The following is a 15,911-nucleotide window of genomic DNA, read 5'->3' as shown; positions in this document are numbered from 1 at the left end:
CCCCTGGCCGGACGCCGCCGGGGCGGGCGCTTGGCCGCGGCAGCCCCTGCCTCCTTGCCCTGGGGCAGGCGGCGCTGCTGCCGCTGCCGGCGCCGCCGCCGCCTGGGGCGGGGATGTGGTGACAGCGCCGCACAAAGCGGACCCAGCAGCCCCCTGAACGGGGCTTTCTTCTGCGGGGGGCGGGTCCCTCGGGAATCTTTTCCTTTGCCGGGGGGAGGGTCTGTGTGCGTGGGAGCTTTGGCGCGCTCTTGGCATCGGGGATTTGGGGCTCCCTGGGGGTTATATTTTTTTTTGGGGGGGGGAATCTCTGGGATTTTTACCGGGGGCAGGGTGTATCTGGGAGTCTGGTGTCTTCCTACCTGGCAGGCCGTGGGGAGGAGTGTCTCTATGGGGAGTAGGGAGCGTCTGGGTGGGAGCAGCAGCGCTAGGGGGTGGTGAGCAGGTGTCCGGGGGTTTGTCTCCAGAGCGCAGCAGGGATCATTTGCCGGGAGGGTCTATCGCTTGACCTTACCATGGTTTCTCTTTATTGCAGCTCTGGTTGGAAGTGCTTTGGACACATTAGTTTAATATCCGGCTCCTGGGTGATTTGGATCCAAGGTGAGCAGAAACCAGCTCCCGCAGAGCACAGAGAGATTTCTCTTCTTGCAGTTCCCACCTGTGCTCTGTAGCTTCGGGATTCTTTTGGAGCCTGTGGGACCCCAAGGTTTAGAAGAGAAACCTCAAATTGGCTATCCCCAGCTGGTGCAGGGACCCTTGACACATTGCCTTACAGCTGCTTATGTTGTCATGTCTCTAAAAGGGGACTTCTCTTGCAAAATACTTGCAGATAATGACATAACATTAAAAATATGCTAATTTTACCATTTTATGGTTAATGGGTTGAAATATTCTGTCAAATGGTTTTGTTGACATGTTTTAGTTAAAACTCCATTTGAATGTTTTTCTTAAATAGTTTATTTTAAAAACAACTTTTCAATAATGGATACATTTAAATGTGTGCATGTATATACCATTTTTGATTATCCAAAATCTTGTTTATCATATTAATGTCATGATCCCCATGTCATTCAGATGAATTAGTTGTCACTGTATGTTTAAACTCTGAAATATTTTCCCAAGTAGTAGTATGTAACATACTTTGTCACATCATGTGACATTTTTAATGTATCATAAATGTCTCCTTTTCAGAATTACTTTAGCAGCCAAAAGGCTACTATTAATAATAATAAGATAAATGTAAAGTCTAGCATAGAATAATAGAACAATTTGCTACTGGAAATGAAGTTTTGTTTTGGGGTTTTTTTGGAGTGGTGCGTACCCCTCCCCACCCCCAGGATCCAGTAGGGTAGCGGAGGGTAAATGTGAGTAAACAGAGTTTACCCACTTCTCATTTGGGGAAAATGGAGTTTTGACTAGCTTACTCACCTTTTTTTTTTTTTTTTTAAACCTTTTCACCAGTGGCAAGATCCAATAAGCAGCAGACTGTATAACCAGAAGTATGAGTTCTTTATATATCTTAACAGATTGCTTTTTTTCCTCCTTGATACTTGATATAAATATGCCAGCCATTCTGTAACAGTAACCTTGTACCCTTCAGGTGTGAAGGGTTATCTGTGCCCTAAATGGTCTTCCCAAACAGTTCAGCAGAGGATAACCGCAGCCGCCTTCTCCATATCTGTGACCCTGTATATCAGAGGTGGGCAAACTACGGCCCACGGGACCGTCCTACCTGGCCCCTGAGCTCCCGGCCAGGGAGGGTAGCCCCCGGCCCCTCCCCTGCTGGCCCCTCTTCCCAGCAGCCACGCTGCCATGCGGGCAGCATGGCTTGTGCTCGCCCACCTCCCAGACTTTCCAATAAGCCTGTCCTGCTTCTCTGAGCAGCCTTGTGGGGGGGCGGGGGGGTTGGATAAGGGGCAGGAGGTCCTGGGGGGCAGTCAGAGGACAGGGGGTGGTTGGATGGGGTGGAGGTTCGGGGAGGGGGGCAGTCAGGAGGGAGGGAGCAGGGGGGTTGGATAGGGGGTGGGGTCCTAGGGGGGCAGTTAGGGCCGGGGGTCCTGGAAGGGGGCGGTCAGGGGACAAAAAGACAGATGTGGGTGGGTCAGGGGTCCCGGGGGGCCTGTCAGGGGGCAGGGGTGTAGATAGGAGGCAGGGCAGTCAGGGAGCAGGGGGGTTGGATGGGGGTGGAGTTCCAGGGGGGCGGTTAGGGGCAGGGGGTCCCAGGAGAGGGTGGTCAGGGAACAAGGAGAGGGGTGGGGGTTGGATGGGTGGGGGTTCTGGGGGGGCGGGGGCCAGGCTGTTTGCAGGGGCACAGCCTTCCCTACTTGGCCCTCCATACCATTTTGCAACCCCGATGTGGCCCTCGGGCCAAAAAGTTTGCCCACCCCTGCTGTATACAGAAAGAATTACCTTCTCTTCTCTTTGTCTCTTCTGGTCCACTAGTCAGCAGTTGTCCGGCTGACAATAGTCAAGTACCCAGTTCAAATCAGGTTCACCAAACTCAATGTATATTGGTAATTTTTCTTCAGAATAATATAGTTTATAAACAGACATGTCTAGCCATGTATGACAAAGGCTTCTCGGCTAAGGAATTATGCTTTGTTACCAAGTAAGGCCGTACAAAGGATATACAAGTCTCACCCCACTCCTGAAAGCAGGTTGCAGGAAAAAACAGCACCATGTCACAGAGAGGTGTGTGCCCACCCTTGGAAAAGCCCCATAAAATACAGACTGTGTTTTTTCTATATGCAGGTGTGATGTTACCCAGCTCAGTACACCTGTGGTGTGGTGACATTGTTCTTCAATTCACTACAGATCACCAAGCTTCTATTTATCTTATTCTAATTGATTAGGTTAGACTACATTTCTACATAAACAAAAGGAGGATAATACCTTGGTTTGTCTAAACTCCTTTCCCTTTCCATTTACACAGATATTTTAGTGTGATTTTCCTCACTTCAGTCTAATCCTTTCACCTCAGGGTGAGGTCAGTGTGTTGGTTTAGTTGATCACATCAAGTTTACTTAGTAATAAACAAATCTCATTGTATGAACACCCATTGTCTTTTCCTGTTGTCTAACTAAACTTTCTGCACTGCCACTTTCAGCACTAAAACTTTAGTTGTTCAGGAGTGTGAAAAAATACCCCCTGAGCGACAAAAGTTTTAGGGCTGAAAAGCGCCAGTACTTTAACACCAGGAGCCGTGCTTCCAGCGTTAAAACTACCACCCCTCGTTCAGGGTGGATTTTTTTTTCTCTCGGCAATAAAGCGTGTCTCCACTGCCCACATCGCAGCACTGCCGCACCCGCACTGTAATATGGGCTGTCATAAATATAAAGGGAAGGGTAAACCCCTTTGAAATCCCTCCTGGCCAGGGGAAAGCTCCTCTCACCTGTAAAGGGTTAGGAAGCTAAAGGTAACCTCGCTGGCACCTGACCAAAATGACCAATGAGGAGACAAGATACTTTCAAAAGCTGGGAGGAGGGAGAGAAACAAAGGGTCTGTGTGTCTGTCTATATGCTGGTTTCTGCTGGGGATAGACCAGGAATGGAGTCTTAGAACTTTTAGTAAGAAATCTAGCTAGGTATGTGTTAGATTATGATTTCTTTAAATGGCTGAGAAAAGAATTGTGCTGAATAGAATAACTATTTCTGTCTGTGTATCTTTTATGTAACTTAAGGTTTTGCCTAGAGGGGTTCTCTATGTTTTGAATCTAATTACCCTGTAAGATATCTACCATCCTGATTTTACAGGGGGGATTTCTTTATTTCTGTTTACTTCTATTTTTATTAAAAGTCTTCTTGTAAGAAAACTGAATGCTTTTTCATTGTTCTCAGATCCAAGGGTTTGGGTCTGTGGTCACCTATGGAAATTGGTGAGGCTTTTTATCCAACATTTCCCAGGAAAGGGGGGGTGCAAGTGTTGGGAGGATTGTTCATTGTTCTTAAGATCCAAGGGTCTGGGTCTGTAATCACCTAGGCAAATTGGTGAGGCTTTTTACCAAACCTGGTCCAGGAAGTGGGGTGCAAGGTTTTGGGAAGTATTTTGGGGGGAAAGACGCGTCCAAACAGCTCTCCCCAGTAACCAGTATTAGTTTGGTGGTGGTAGCGGCCAATCCAAGGACAACGGGTGGAATATTTTGTACCTTGGGGAAGTTTTGACCTAAGCTGGTAAAGATAAGCTTAGGAGGTTTTTCATGCAGGTCCCCACATCTGTACCCTAGAGTTCAGAGTGGGGGAGGAACCTTGACATGGGCAGTGTAGACATACCCACAGCCTTAAATGCCTTCGAAAAAGGAAATTGCTATGAGCATTTCAGTGGCAATTAGTGCCTCATAATAAGATAATATAAAAATGGTAGATATAGAAATGGCAGTGATTGATCATTGGAAAGGCTCACAAGTATAGATATTATGAACTGCATAGGGTTATAGTTGATTGTCACATTTATATCTCAGTAATACAGACCGAGTTCTTGGTCAGTGGATTAATATAGATATCTTTCTATGGTACCACTTCCCCTTTGTGTCTTTTTCTTTTTCAGTTCTTTTCCTGTGTTCCCTCTTGTTTGTACTTCACTCCCTGGAGAAAAGTACATATTTGACAATAGCATATTTTAAAATCTTTTGCAGCATGTTTTTATACACCAAGATCTGCACACCTTATAACTTGTGCAATAAATGGTGGTTTCTTCCCCACTTCCAATCAAAGATTTAATCAGGGAGAATTATAGTGAAGCCTCAAGATACTAAGACTTTATTATTTTTATAATGTATTCTACAATGCATTTACTGGTAAAGTATAAAGTATTATAACTACATATAATTACAACGCAACTACAATTTTCTAGACGCTAAATGAACAAGTACGTTCATAGGAAGGTGTGCAAGTCTCGGAATACATTTAATTTTTCCTTGACTTGAGATTAAATAAGAGTTCAAATACATTATGTTAAAAGTTACTATACAATCCAAATTCCTCAGCCCCCCATAAATCAGTAGGTAGGACCAGTGTCACTGAGAGTAACAGTATAAGGCTTGCATTATGAGCTTATGCTTATTCACTTTCTAAACTATAATTATCAGCTAAGTCTTCAGGTGGTGCAAATCAGCTTAAGTCCAATGAAATCAATACAGCTATAGAAATGAAGGCCTGGAAGTGCACTCAACAGGTCATCTAATCAGTCCCCCTGTACTGAGGTAGTATTAAGTAATGCCTGAGTAAGACCGTCCCTATGCTGATTTACACTATTTGAGGAACTGCTCTTATATGTTCACATTGAGCTTAGTTTAAAATAAAGTTACTGTTCCTCTTTCCTGCCCACCCACTTTTTTTTTTCTTTTTTCATTAATGGATATAAAGGCGTGTAGCTTGACTAACTCTCGCTGACCAATGTGGTGGTTGATGGTGGTGAATGTTCATGTAATATCTAATTAGTCCACTCTCTCAAACCAAACCATTTTGTCATATTACTTAACAATCTTCTGACTTCATTTTGCAGATCCTATAATACAATGTCAACTGGAAGGGTACGAACAAAAAAAAAGTCATCCTCATTGGACCAGTCTCCAGATAACCTTCCTTTGAGGAGTTCTGGGAGACAGGTACTTAAGTGTTAAAAATTATATATTTAAAGCTTTATAGAAATGATTTTTGGCGTATGCATTTGTTTAACATTTATTATAAAAGGACTCCCCTATGTAACCCTTTTGGGCAGTACCCAGTTATCACAAACAGAGGAGAAGTATTTGGAATTGTCCAAAGAGAAGGTGAGAGCATTTTAATACTCCAGAAAAAGACAGGAAGGGGGCACTTATGAAGTATTGGACAAGACAAGATGTAAATTTAGGCAAAGGCTCTGATGTTGCAGTGGGCTCCACCTCCATGGGGGGTGGGATGGGTCAGACCATTTGGAGTTCATCCACTTGTTGTAAAGCTGTTTGAATAATTACTTGAAAATAATTAATTGAAAGTAAAGTCAATTGATCTTTGGGATACAGCCATACAGAGTTGTTAGCAGGATTGAGACCTAGACAGACCGTACAAATTGGACACACAATGCCCAGAGTGACCAGGAGGATGGTTCTGTATTGGAGTTTTGTTATTTTAAAAATTAATTTATAAATTTTAGGAGTAGAATACAATATCTTTATTAACGTAGATTAGCATTGATTGGCTTTGTGCAATAAAATAATTTTAAAGAGAGATTGGAATGATGGTGCTAGAAACACTGGGATCCAAAGGAATGAAAATATTAATTTAAACTGGAAGCCCTGTTTTATAAATTATTTAAGGGTGTCAATTAAAAGACTAAATCAAGAAGCCTTTAAATTAAATGAATATTGCGAGATTGTTGGATCTTTAAAACGGACCTTCCTTGACAGTTTTCAAGTTGTCCCTCACTGCTATGGATTCCAGAGATATGATTTATATTATTTTAGCCATTGCTGTGCCCTGAATGATGAAACCATGGAATCTTTGGGTGTTGCACTGTAAAAAATTCAGCGCCATTGTTGTTTCCAGTCACCGATCCTATGAGAGTTCAATTCTAACTGTTCTTTATTAGGTGAAGAAGAAGGCGGCTGAAGCAGCAGAGGATGATGATGACGCATCAGAGAAGAAATATAGAAAATGTGAAAAAGCTGGGTGCACTGCAACATGTCCTGTTTGCTTTGCAAGTGCTGCTGAAAGGTTTGTCGTTCTGTACTTACATACCTATGACAAAATCTCTTAAATCTACAGGCAAAACTGAGAGGTACAGATGTAATGCTGGTTGTAGACTTAGAGTGCTAGTGAATCATCACAAATGGCATCTTTTGCAGATGACTTTTTGCAATGTATTGCCAATCCTGAATTAACGTTTCTCAAGGACAAGGGTTGTCAATGCAGCATGTCGGCTGTTTTCTGGCACAAATTTTGTTTTTCTGAAATTAAGGGTGTGTTTATGAAACATACACAGAAGAGCTTCCCTATCAAAACACAAAATGAAACCATCATATACTCTCCTATACTATTACTGTGTTGTTATAGAGTTCTCTAATCTGTCATTAATGTGCTGAGTCTGCAGGATTGGCTCTGAAGCTTACAAAACTATTTTCATTATAACATCCTGTTTTCACTCAGGGCTAACTTTCTGTTCAACTTTTATATAAGTACTTTTTTAATTTAACATTCTGAATTTAGAGGTATGTGGAAATAAAGCATTACTATATGGGCAGGGCTTATAATATGCAGCATGTCTCTAAATGTATGTGGCACTGTCCCCTCCCCGTTTAATATTGTGCAGTTAATTTGGCTATTATATACAATTATTTTATGCTGCCTCCAAGTTTTAAATTGTGTATGTATTGCATCTTTTTATATTGAAAGGGAATATCTGCATTATAAATGTTGTCACAGGAAAGCTGGAAGTTTTGGCAACTGAGAACGTGGCATATGGGACTTTTGATACCCAGGAAACCATGGGAAGTGATTTTAAATGCTGCAGGAGGCAATTAAGACAATTTAATCATTTTTAAGTCTTATTTTGTAGGTGTTATTTTTTAAAAATACTTCCATATGATTACTTATGGGAAATTAGATAATTTCATGGCTAGCCAGCTCAGACACCATTGTGCTTTGCTACCACATAATTTTAATTTTAGAGGAATATTTAATTGATTTAATTGGGTTTGTTGCTTGAATAAGGAAGGCAGGATTAATTGCTTTGTCTAATGAATGTAATTCTTATATAAATGTGACAATAAAAGAGAACGAACACTTACAATGTGTAATTATATAGATTTTTGTCTTAGGTTAAAATAGCAACCAAATCAGTAATTTTATATAATTGAAAATAATTGGACAATTGATATTTCACGTACACAGACCTAGACCTAGCAGCAAATAGTTCTATATTTTTGGTTTAATCAACCTATGAATTTGGGCTTTTAGAAGGAAATGCCCAATGCTTTTTTTTTTTTGCTTTTTTTAAAAAAAAATAAATTGTAAGCTCCTTGAGGCTGGGACTATGTTTTCCTGCGTGTAAGTAAATGGGTGTTGCCACAGTATAAATAAGAGTAATAATTATCAATGTCCAGCAACCTTCTCTGAGATCTGGCTCAGAGCATGCCCAATTGACCATACTAAACAGAAGCTGCTGCAATCTCAGAGAAGTTATAAAATTGTACATGACATAGATTTTGCCACCTTTGCATCTTGTATTGCTCATGATGAAATCTGAGATCTTTTATACAGTTAAAATTATTTCTAATTATTATTTTTATTATTACTCTTTCTGTTATTGCAGTGCTTAGAGGCCAGGGCCCATTGTGCAAAGCTCTGTACAAACATAAAAAGAAACAGCAGAGTATCAAACTCTCTTCTGCCATGCCCTGGCCTTAACATTTCTTTAAATTTTAAAATGAAGCAGAGTCCATGGGATTTTTTTTTTAAAGTGTCATAATGCAGTCTACATGTTTTCTTGTGTCCTAGGTGTGCTAAAAATGGCTACACATCTAGATGGTATCATCTCTCCTGTGGGGAACATTTCTGCAATGAGTGTTTTGATCACTATTATCGAAGGTATACTTACTGAGACCATGTTTTGTTTACAGAAGTCTTGGAGAGATTGATTGGATATTAAAAATGTACAGTCTCATTTACTGAAACAAATATTTTAAACTTTTTCCTCTCTACTGACTTTATTTTGAAGTGAGACTTAGCGACTGCTGAGTGTAAGTTGCACAAACTGCAGCTGATGTGTGGGCCACCTATGAACCAAAAAGTGGCAATCTGAGCCGTATGTCAGTTCTTCTGTGACTTTTTTAAAAAAGTGTTCAGGGCTTTTTGAAAAGAGTGTAAATAAACAAAACAAAACCAACAAATAGTGAGTTGTGAATCTGTTCTTTCGGAAAATAACTCAAGATCTTCCTTATTTTTAAAGGTACGCTGTAGGCTTGGAAGAATTAGATTTTTATCTGTAAGTGTTAGTAAATGTCAATTTCACCATACACACACAAATGGATGAATAACTGTTTGTGTCAATGGGAGTCAAAATTTACAGATAAGCAGAGTAAGGCTCATGCTGCTTGAGAACTTGTTAGAGTTTGGTTTAAGGATATTTATTTTGTATATTTTGACATGAGATGTTAAAACACAAATTGTCAACAGTTTTATAAAGCTTTAACTTTTTTAAATCTGTGTCTATTGTCATTGTCTAACCATCCTATAATTTCCCACAACTGTGAAAATTTATAACCAATAAAAATAGAAAAAAGTACTTAATAAACATTGATATTATCTGTCAAAATTACCACAAAAAATAGACTTGAATTCTGTCAAGCCTAATTATAAGCAAGCCCAATTTTAACTTGAGTAAATCTAGATGAGGGTGGTAGGAATTTAGTTTTACAAAGTGCCTTTCAGATTCAAAGTATCCCAAATCAGTCAAAGAATTTGATGCTTGAAGTTTACTGACTAGAAAGACTAATATGGCAGTTATATGCTGAGCTGTAGTTCACCTCAACCTTGCATATTAGCCCCTGTATTTATTATCGAAAGGAAATGTAGGCCTACACACTTCCCTGATTGCTATCGCATTTGTGTCTTTAAAAAAGTGCTATCCTCAGCCTTATGTGTGTGTGTCTGTCTCTCTCTTTTTAAACGTGATTTTTTGGAATAAGTATTGTTCTTTAAAATAGACTGGACCAGCCCACTTGCTAACTGCTTGCCATTTACTTTAACTTTCTTCTTAGTCATAAAGATGGTTATGAGAAATACACTGCTTGGAAAAGGATTTGGACCAGTAATGGTAAAAGTGAGCCCAGTCCTAAAGCTTTCATGGCTGATCAACAACTTCCTTACTGGGTAAGGAATATAGTGGGGTGTGTGTGTTTTGAGTAGTTTCTAGTGTTTGAAGATCAAGTAGCAGGTTCTGCTCTGGGACTCTAGGAGGATTTCTTGTATTAGGGAGGCGGGATAAAGCAGACTCCAGATAACAATCCTGATCAGTATCTCCACTGTCAGAAATCTTTCCCAATCCTTGGCTAAGTGCTCTCTATGCAGTACTCTGTTTGTCAGTCTAATTACTGAGGCAGCAGGAAGCATTTAGGATGTAGTTCAGGTGGAAGCAGATGTCAGGAGTGGGCAGGTGGTGATGGCGAAGAGGATGGTAGCACTAGGGAAAATAGAGAGAGAGGGAGAAAACCAGCCATAAGGGAGCGGAAGGTAAGTAAAATGGACGGGAAGGGAGTACACCTTCACTGGATGGGAGTGGAATGGAAGGGAGAGTTCAGGCAGCAATGGACAATACAGATTTAATCCTGAGACATACTGCATACTTCCAAATCCCAATGAAATAAGTGGGAATTGTGTGTTCAATACATCGTGGAATTAAGTCCTATGAGTGAAATTCACCCTCATGCAGAAGACCAGTACAAAGTCTATGCGCAGCTTAAGTCTTATTTACGCCCTGTGGGCTTAGGTGGCTCATAGGCCTTGTCCTGGCCATCTGCATCAAACCCATAGGGAGTAAGTAGGCTTAAACTGTGTATAACCTTTGTACTGGTCCTCTGCATGAGGGCGAATTTCACCTTATGTGAATAATGTATTTAATAACTCCCTTGCATCTTCCTTCTTACCTACCCATTAGTTATGGTCCCAAAGTAGATTTCCTATCACATTCCTTTGCCGGTGTTTGCTGCATCATGTAATTGACTCTGATTATAGATCAAGCTCAAGTTAAAACATGTTCGTTTTTTTACTTCTAGGTGCAGTGCACAAAACCAGAGTGTGGGAAATGGCGTCAGCTGACAAAGGAAATTCAGCTTACATCACAAATAGCAAAAACGTACCGATGTGGTATGAAACTGAACAATTCTACTAAGGTAAAAGCAACACTGTTTGTCCCTACTTAAGCTGCAGTTAAGGTGGTTCTCTTGTTACAGTCATTAACTTGGCTTTTTTTTTTCTTTTAACATTTATATTTGTTAGAATGATGAGTTGATGATCGTAGGAGCTGTATAGTTTGTATTCTACAGCAATTTAAATGTTTCCCTCAGGAAAGTGATGAAAGTGCAATATCCAAAACATCATTTGTAGAAATGCTCATGCAATTAGTTGTAAAATCATGTTTCAAAATGCTAAGAGATCAGTCTCCACAAAAGTTGCTGCTTCCAAAATGTATATGCCTTTCCAATTCCTTTTTTGGTTTGATTTTTTCTTTTACTAGTCAAAACATCTGAAATGTCCAATGGTCCTTTTTTTTTTTTTTTTTTAGTTTTTTAATGTGCATCTGTGCTTGACAACTGAAATGAAAGGATTAAGATTTAATAGGAAGATAGTGAACTCCTAAAAGTCATTGTAGTATCTTACTAGCAGCCCTAGAGTTATGGTTGAGGAAGGACTTCTGTCGCGCGTTTGTTTTCAGACATTTAAGGTGAAGTTCTGGCGCTATTCATGTCAATGGGACCAGGAGTTCACCCTTTAATTCTTTGGACAAGAGAATTTTCTCATGGAATCTTCCTGGAATATCTGATAAAATTACATCTGGCTGTGTTTTGTTTTGTGGAATTTTAACGTGAAACACTTTTTTCACTTGCAGAGACACTTTTAGATGTCTCTGAAATTGCTATTCAAACAAACAACTTGCAATTGACATAGTGCTCATTGTGGACAAGTGCCTTTAGTAGACATATGAAAGTAGTATACTGTGCATGTACAGGAAATGATTTTATTGAATGTTTATGCAATGCTGCAGATACTTGCCTCTTCACATACGCATGTATCTGTATTGTTGAGCACTGAAATGCAGTGTAAGCCGAAACTCCTCTGTTTCCACTCAACCCCCCAGCTATGTATATGTTAATGTGGGATCATTAGATAGCCAAGGCCATTTGGTTCAGTCAGCCAGGAACTTTATCTGTGGTGTTTGGCTTTTTAGTATTTTTTAATATTATGTACTGTAAAAAAATAATTACCATATGGTAGTATTTTAGTTATCTGTGCCATGAAAGCTTAAAATAGAGCACTCTTTTTTAAAAAAATACATTTTTAAGTCTAAAGGAGTTGTACCAGAGACTGTTTGCTTCTTTTATGTAATATTCGTGTGTGGCTTTAGATAGTTAAATTTCTCTTTCAGATTGAGGGCTCGGACCAGTGTTCCATGCCTGAGGATCTGGTGAGTTGTCTGTACATGACGGTTCATTTGCTCTATAGTGTAAAAGTGGGATGAAAAATTGGGAATGGGGTAGGTGGTTTTTTCCCCTTTCTTGGCCAGAGATCACAACTGCAGCGTTGTCTTTTGGCATGTGTGCATTTCAGCCTCAGGAATTGAGATGGCCTGTGCCTCATCTGGAGAAGGATCCATTTTAATAATGGGGAAGGGCTGACACTTCAATCTTCTAATCTTTCTTCCCTCTTAGTATAAATGTTGGTGTGGTTTTCATAGTCTCTGACTTAAGGCCCTGATTCTAGGTCTGCTCCTGATTCTGGGATCTAATCGGGCAAAAATGGCATACAGTACCTGCACTAACCATCCAGATTTAGGCAGAAAATTCCCTGTTTTTTTTTTGTGTGTGTGGGGGGTCCTCCATTTTCTTTCAGGCTAGTGTCCTGTTTCGTAAATTGTCTTCGTACTATGTGAAAAACTAAACTGTAATTTTTCACAATTATTACAAAGGTTTGACTGTTTTGAAGTGTGGCGTTATATTTTGGTTAGATTGGGATGCCATCACGAATGGCATGACAGTGCATTGCAGTTTCTCTGCACAACATCATGTGCTATAAGCCAAAGTTGGCAAGTGTATGAACAGTTCCTTTATGCCACACAGTTTGTTCAGGTTAATTCTTGTTAACGCTTGTGTAAGCTTGCCTACATATTTAAGCTTTTTGATCTGTATTTGTTTTGCATTGTAACTATAGATCTGCAAGACAAGGTTCATTGTTGCAGGGAGGGAAGAATGTAAATGAAACTGATCAATTATGTATTGCCATGAGCCTCTTAAGTTTCCTAAATTCAGCTGTCTTGAATCAGAAACAATTAAAAATGCCTAGTCTGGATGAAGTGGTGAAGTATGTCTCCTTTTTTTAGCTTGCAAAATGGATGCTGTGTTGTGGCTCTTGGCAGATTCATTTCTGATGCACATGGCAACAGTTCACGCTTTCTAAGTCAGGCACAAGAGGGAGAGAAAGGGAAGAAAAATGTCTGTGTGATTTAAACTGTCTTGTCTCTGAGGCTGGTGCTTTTAGTGCTCTCAGGTCTGAGTTTTGAGGGGTAAAATGGAAAAACCAAGTCAAATGTGTTCAGAGTATTGATGCTTGTTCTCTTCTGCCTTCTCTCCTCCATCCAGAGAGTTGCTGAAGTTTCAGACCATTGGTGGTACTCCATGCTCATCCTCCCTCCTTTGCTTAAAGACAGTGTGGCAGCTCCTTTGCTGTCTGCATACTATCCAGACTGCGTAGGCATGAGTCCCTCCTGTACCAGCACTAACCGATTACTTGGTGAATCCAACGCTGTGAAGTTAGAGCACATAAAGAGTGCACCTAATGTAGCTGGTAAGGGCTGTTCGTGTGTCTATTTCAGGGATTCTCAAACTTCCTTGTACTGCGACCCCCTTCTGATAACAAAAATTACTACATGACCCCAGGAGGGGGGACCAAAGCCTGAACCTGCCCTGGATGGAGGGCCAAGGCCAAAGCCCTCTCCCCCCAGGCAGGGGGATCAAAACTGAAGCCCAAGGGCTACAGCCCCAGGCAGGGGGCATGTACCCTGAGCCCCACAGCCCAGGGCTAAAGTCCTTGGGCTTCAGTTTTAGCCACAGGAGGTGGCACTCAGGCTTCGGCCCCGGGCCCCAGCAAGTCCAAGCCAATCATGGTGACCCCGTTAAAACAGGGTCGTGACCCACATTTTGAAAACTGGTGGTCTGTTTACATGACGCAGCTCTGCAAAGATTTGTGTCCTTTTCTTGAATGTTACATGTTCAGTTACTTTAACTGAATCATTATACTGCACATTAGGTTGAAGGATGGTCTTGAGGTTAATGCTGTGTGGTGCTGAGACAAGAAATCTGGGTTCTGGTCCCAACTCTGATATAGATTTTTCCATGTGACCTTTGCAAATCACTTCATCTCTCTATAAGATTAGAAACTTGACAGCATTTCTGTGAGGCTTACATCATTAATGTTTGTAAAGTGCTTTGAGATTCTTGGATAAAATGGTGCTTTAGAAATGTAAAAGATCATTATTAGCAACAATTCAGAAAACACAAGGGTTTCAATCATTTATGAATAAAGAGTTTATTTTCATATTAGCTGTCTGTGATAGTTCTAAAATTCATGTACTCAGAATTGCTGATGTCAGAGACTGTCTAGCAACTTACTCTTCTTCAATGTATTCTGCATTTCAAGAGGATGTTTTATTTCAGAGAGAACAAAGAATTTTCTGAATGTTAGACTAGAACATCTATTGGCCTGGATTCTTTCTACTGCATCCATTTGTCCCACCTGGGTGTGTTACCCAGAGAGCCAAAAAACCACTCTAACCTGGATAGGTCCAGATCTCTTCAGCTGGAAAAACAATGTCTGCATTGCAGGACTTGGAGGGTGGAGGAGGGAATAAAGCAGTGAAAACTTGGGACAATCCTTAGAGTTGCCAGAGGTTTGAGGACTTCCTCACTACCACCCCGAGGATGGTCATTGGGCATGCTCAGTGTATAATCTTAGACTGGCCAGGAACTGACTAGTAGATACAGCAGAGTATGACTGATTCACGGCCTGTCTTTATTCCATTTCAGGGATGAATAGATACTTCCAGCCCTTCTACCAGCCCAATGAATGTGGTAAAGCACTCTGTGTGAGACCAGATGTCATGGAATTAGATGAGCTCTATGAGTTCCCAGAATATTCACGAGATCCTACCATGTACCTAGCTTTGAGAAACCTCATCCTGTCTTTGTGGTACACAAATTGCAAAGTAAGCAAGGCTGAGAGTTAATGGTATAGTTTTATATTTACAAATAATGTGCTCTAAGGCACTGCCTCCAAGAAGTATAGGCAGAAGAGCCCTCGTGGAGTCTGTGTTCTATGAAGAATCTTCATTAGACACAGTAATTGCACTTTTAAAAATTGTAAAAAAAACAAAACAAAACAACCAGCACTAAACAAAAAATTACTTATACTTAATAATGCCAAGAAACTTCCTTTAAAGTGATCTTCAAATGTTTTTGAAACACTCCAACTTTAAGATGAAAGCCCTGTACAAGCTTGGTAAAGGGAAACTTCAGAATATTTCTAAATGGCTTTTTAGGGCACTTCAGTACTTTTTGTTTATGTGAATGTTAGGTAAGTACTGACACCTGGGTAAGCGTGAGAACAGGCTTATGGCAAAACTACAGCTGAGGATGACTAAGGAGGAAAAGTAGAATATCAAAGCTTCTAGCAGTTTAGAAACTTAGTCCAGATTGAGCATGTTATTTGCAACACAAACACCATGTAGTGAATAGGAGTCTCACAGCCACCTTCTAGTATATCTGCAGGGGCACAAGTGACCGCAGTCATGGTTGTGGGCTTGATTCTCTCTTTGTTTATACTGATTTAACTCAGTTGACTTCACTGGAGTTACTCCTGATTTATAGTAGTATAAATGAGATCAGAAGCCCTATTGGTTTTCTCAAAACTAAGACTTCTCGACTTGGGTCTCTTAATACAAATTTTTGAATATGATCCTGTTTTTATTTTGGCTGGAGTAGCATACAACTTGTACAAACCTCTACTGTGTGGATCCACAGGACATTCAGTGGAAAAGCTTGACTATCTAGCATCGCTGCGATATCTAAATGTACTTGGCAGGCATGGATGTAGCTGAGGTCCGTTGTACTCTTATCTCGTTTGTTCTGTGTTAATTCACTCTGTTTGGTTTTGGGAGAATTGGAAGGATCA

At 40.5% G+C, this 15,911-nt stretch overlaps 1 protein-coding gene across 7 annotated transcripts in view; it reads left to right on the top strand.

The window, feature by feature from the left end:
• The window catches only part of KDM1B (lysine demethylase 1B), a 45,858-nt gene that overhangs the window by 205 nt on the left and 29,742 nt on the right, over nt 1–15,911 (top strand). For 3 of the 7 annotated variants that reach the window (XR_012157309.2, XM_073331905.2, XM_073331906.2), the window contains exons 1-9: nt 934–1,696; nt 5,497–5,599; nt 6,562–6,686; nt 8,469–8,558; nt 9,731–9,842; nt 10,745–10,861; nt 12,115–12,153; nt 13,325–13,529; nt 14,768–14,946. Coding sequence is in view for 6 of the 7 variants with exons in the window: in XM_073331905.2 (XP_073188006.1) it covers nt 1,623–1,696; nt 5,497–5,599; nt 6,562–6,686; nt 8,469–8,558; nt 9,731–9,842; nt 10,745–10,861; nt 12,115–12,153; nt 13,325–13,529; nt 14,768–14,946 (1,044 nt within the window). In the remaining variant the exon portion in view is untranslated. Of the gene's footprint in view, nt 1–532; nt 598–931; nt 1,697–3,833; nt 3,872–5,496; nt 5,600–6,561; nt 6,687–8,468; nt 8,559–9,730; nt 9,843–10,744; nt 10,862–12,114; nt 12,154–13,324; nt 13,530–14,767; nt 14,947–15,911 lie in introns of those variants that run through there. The other 4 variants (XM_073331908.2, XM_073331904.2, XM_073331907.2 and 1 more) reach the window with 4 other exon arrangements.

The sequence above is a fragment of the Lepidochelys kempii genome, chromosome 2, assembly GCF_965140285.1.
Source record: "Lepidochelys kempii isolate rLepKem1 chromosome 2, rLepKem1.hap1, whole genome shotgun sequence".
NCBI classification, from domain to species: Eukaryota; Metazoa; Chordata; order Testudines; family Cheloniidae; genus Lepidochelys; species Lepidochelys kempii.
Note: the sequence above shows the minus strand (reverse complement) of the source record. Positions and strands in the feature narration are given on the sequence as shown.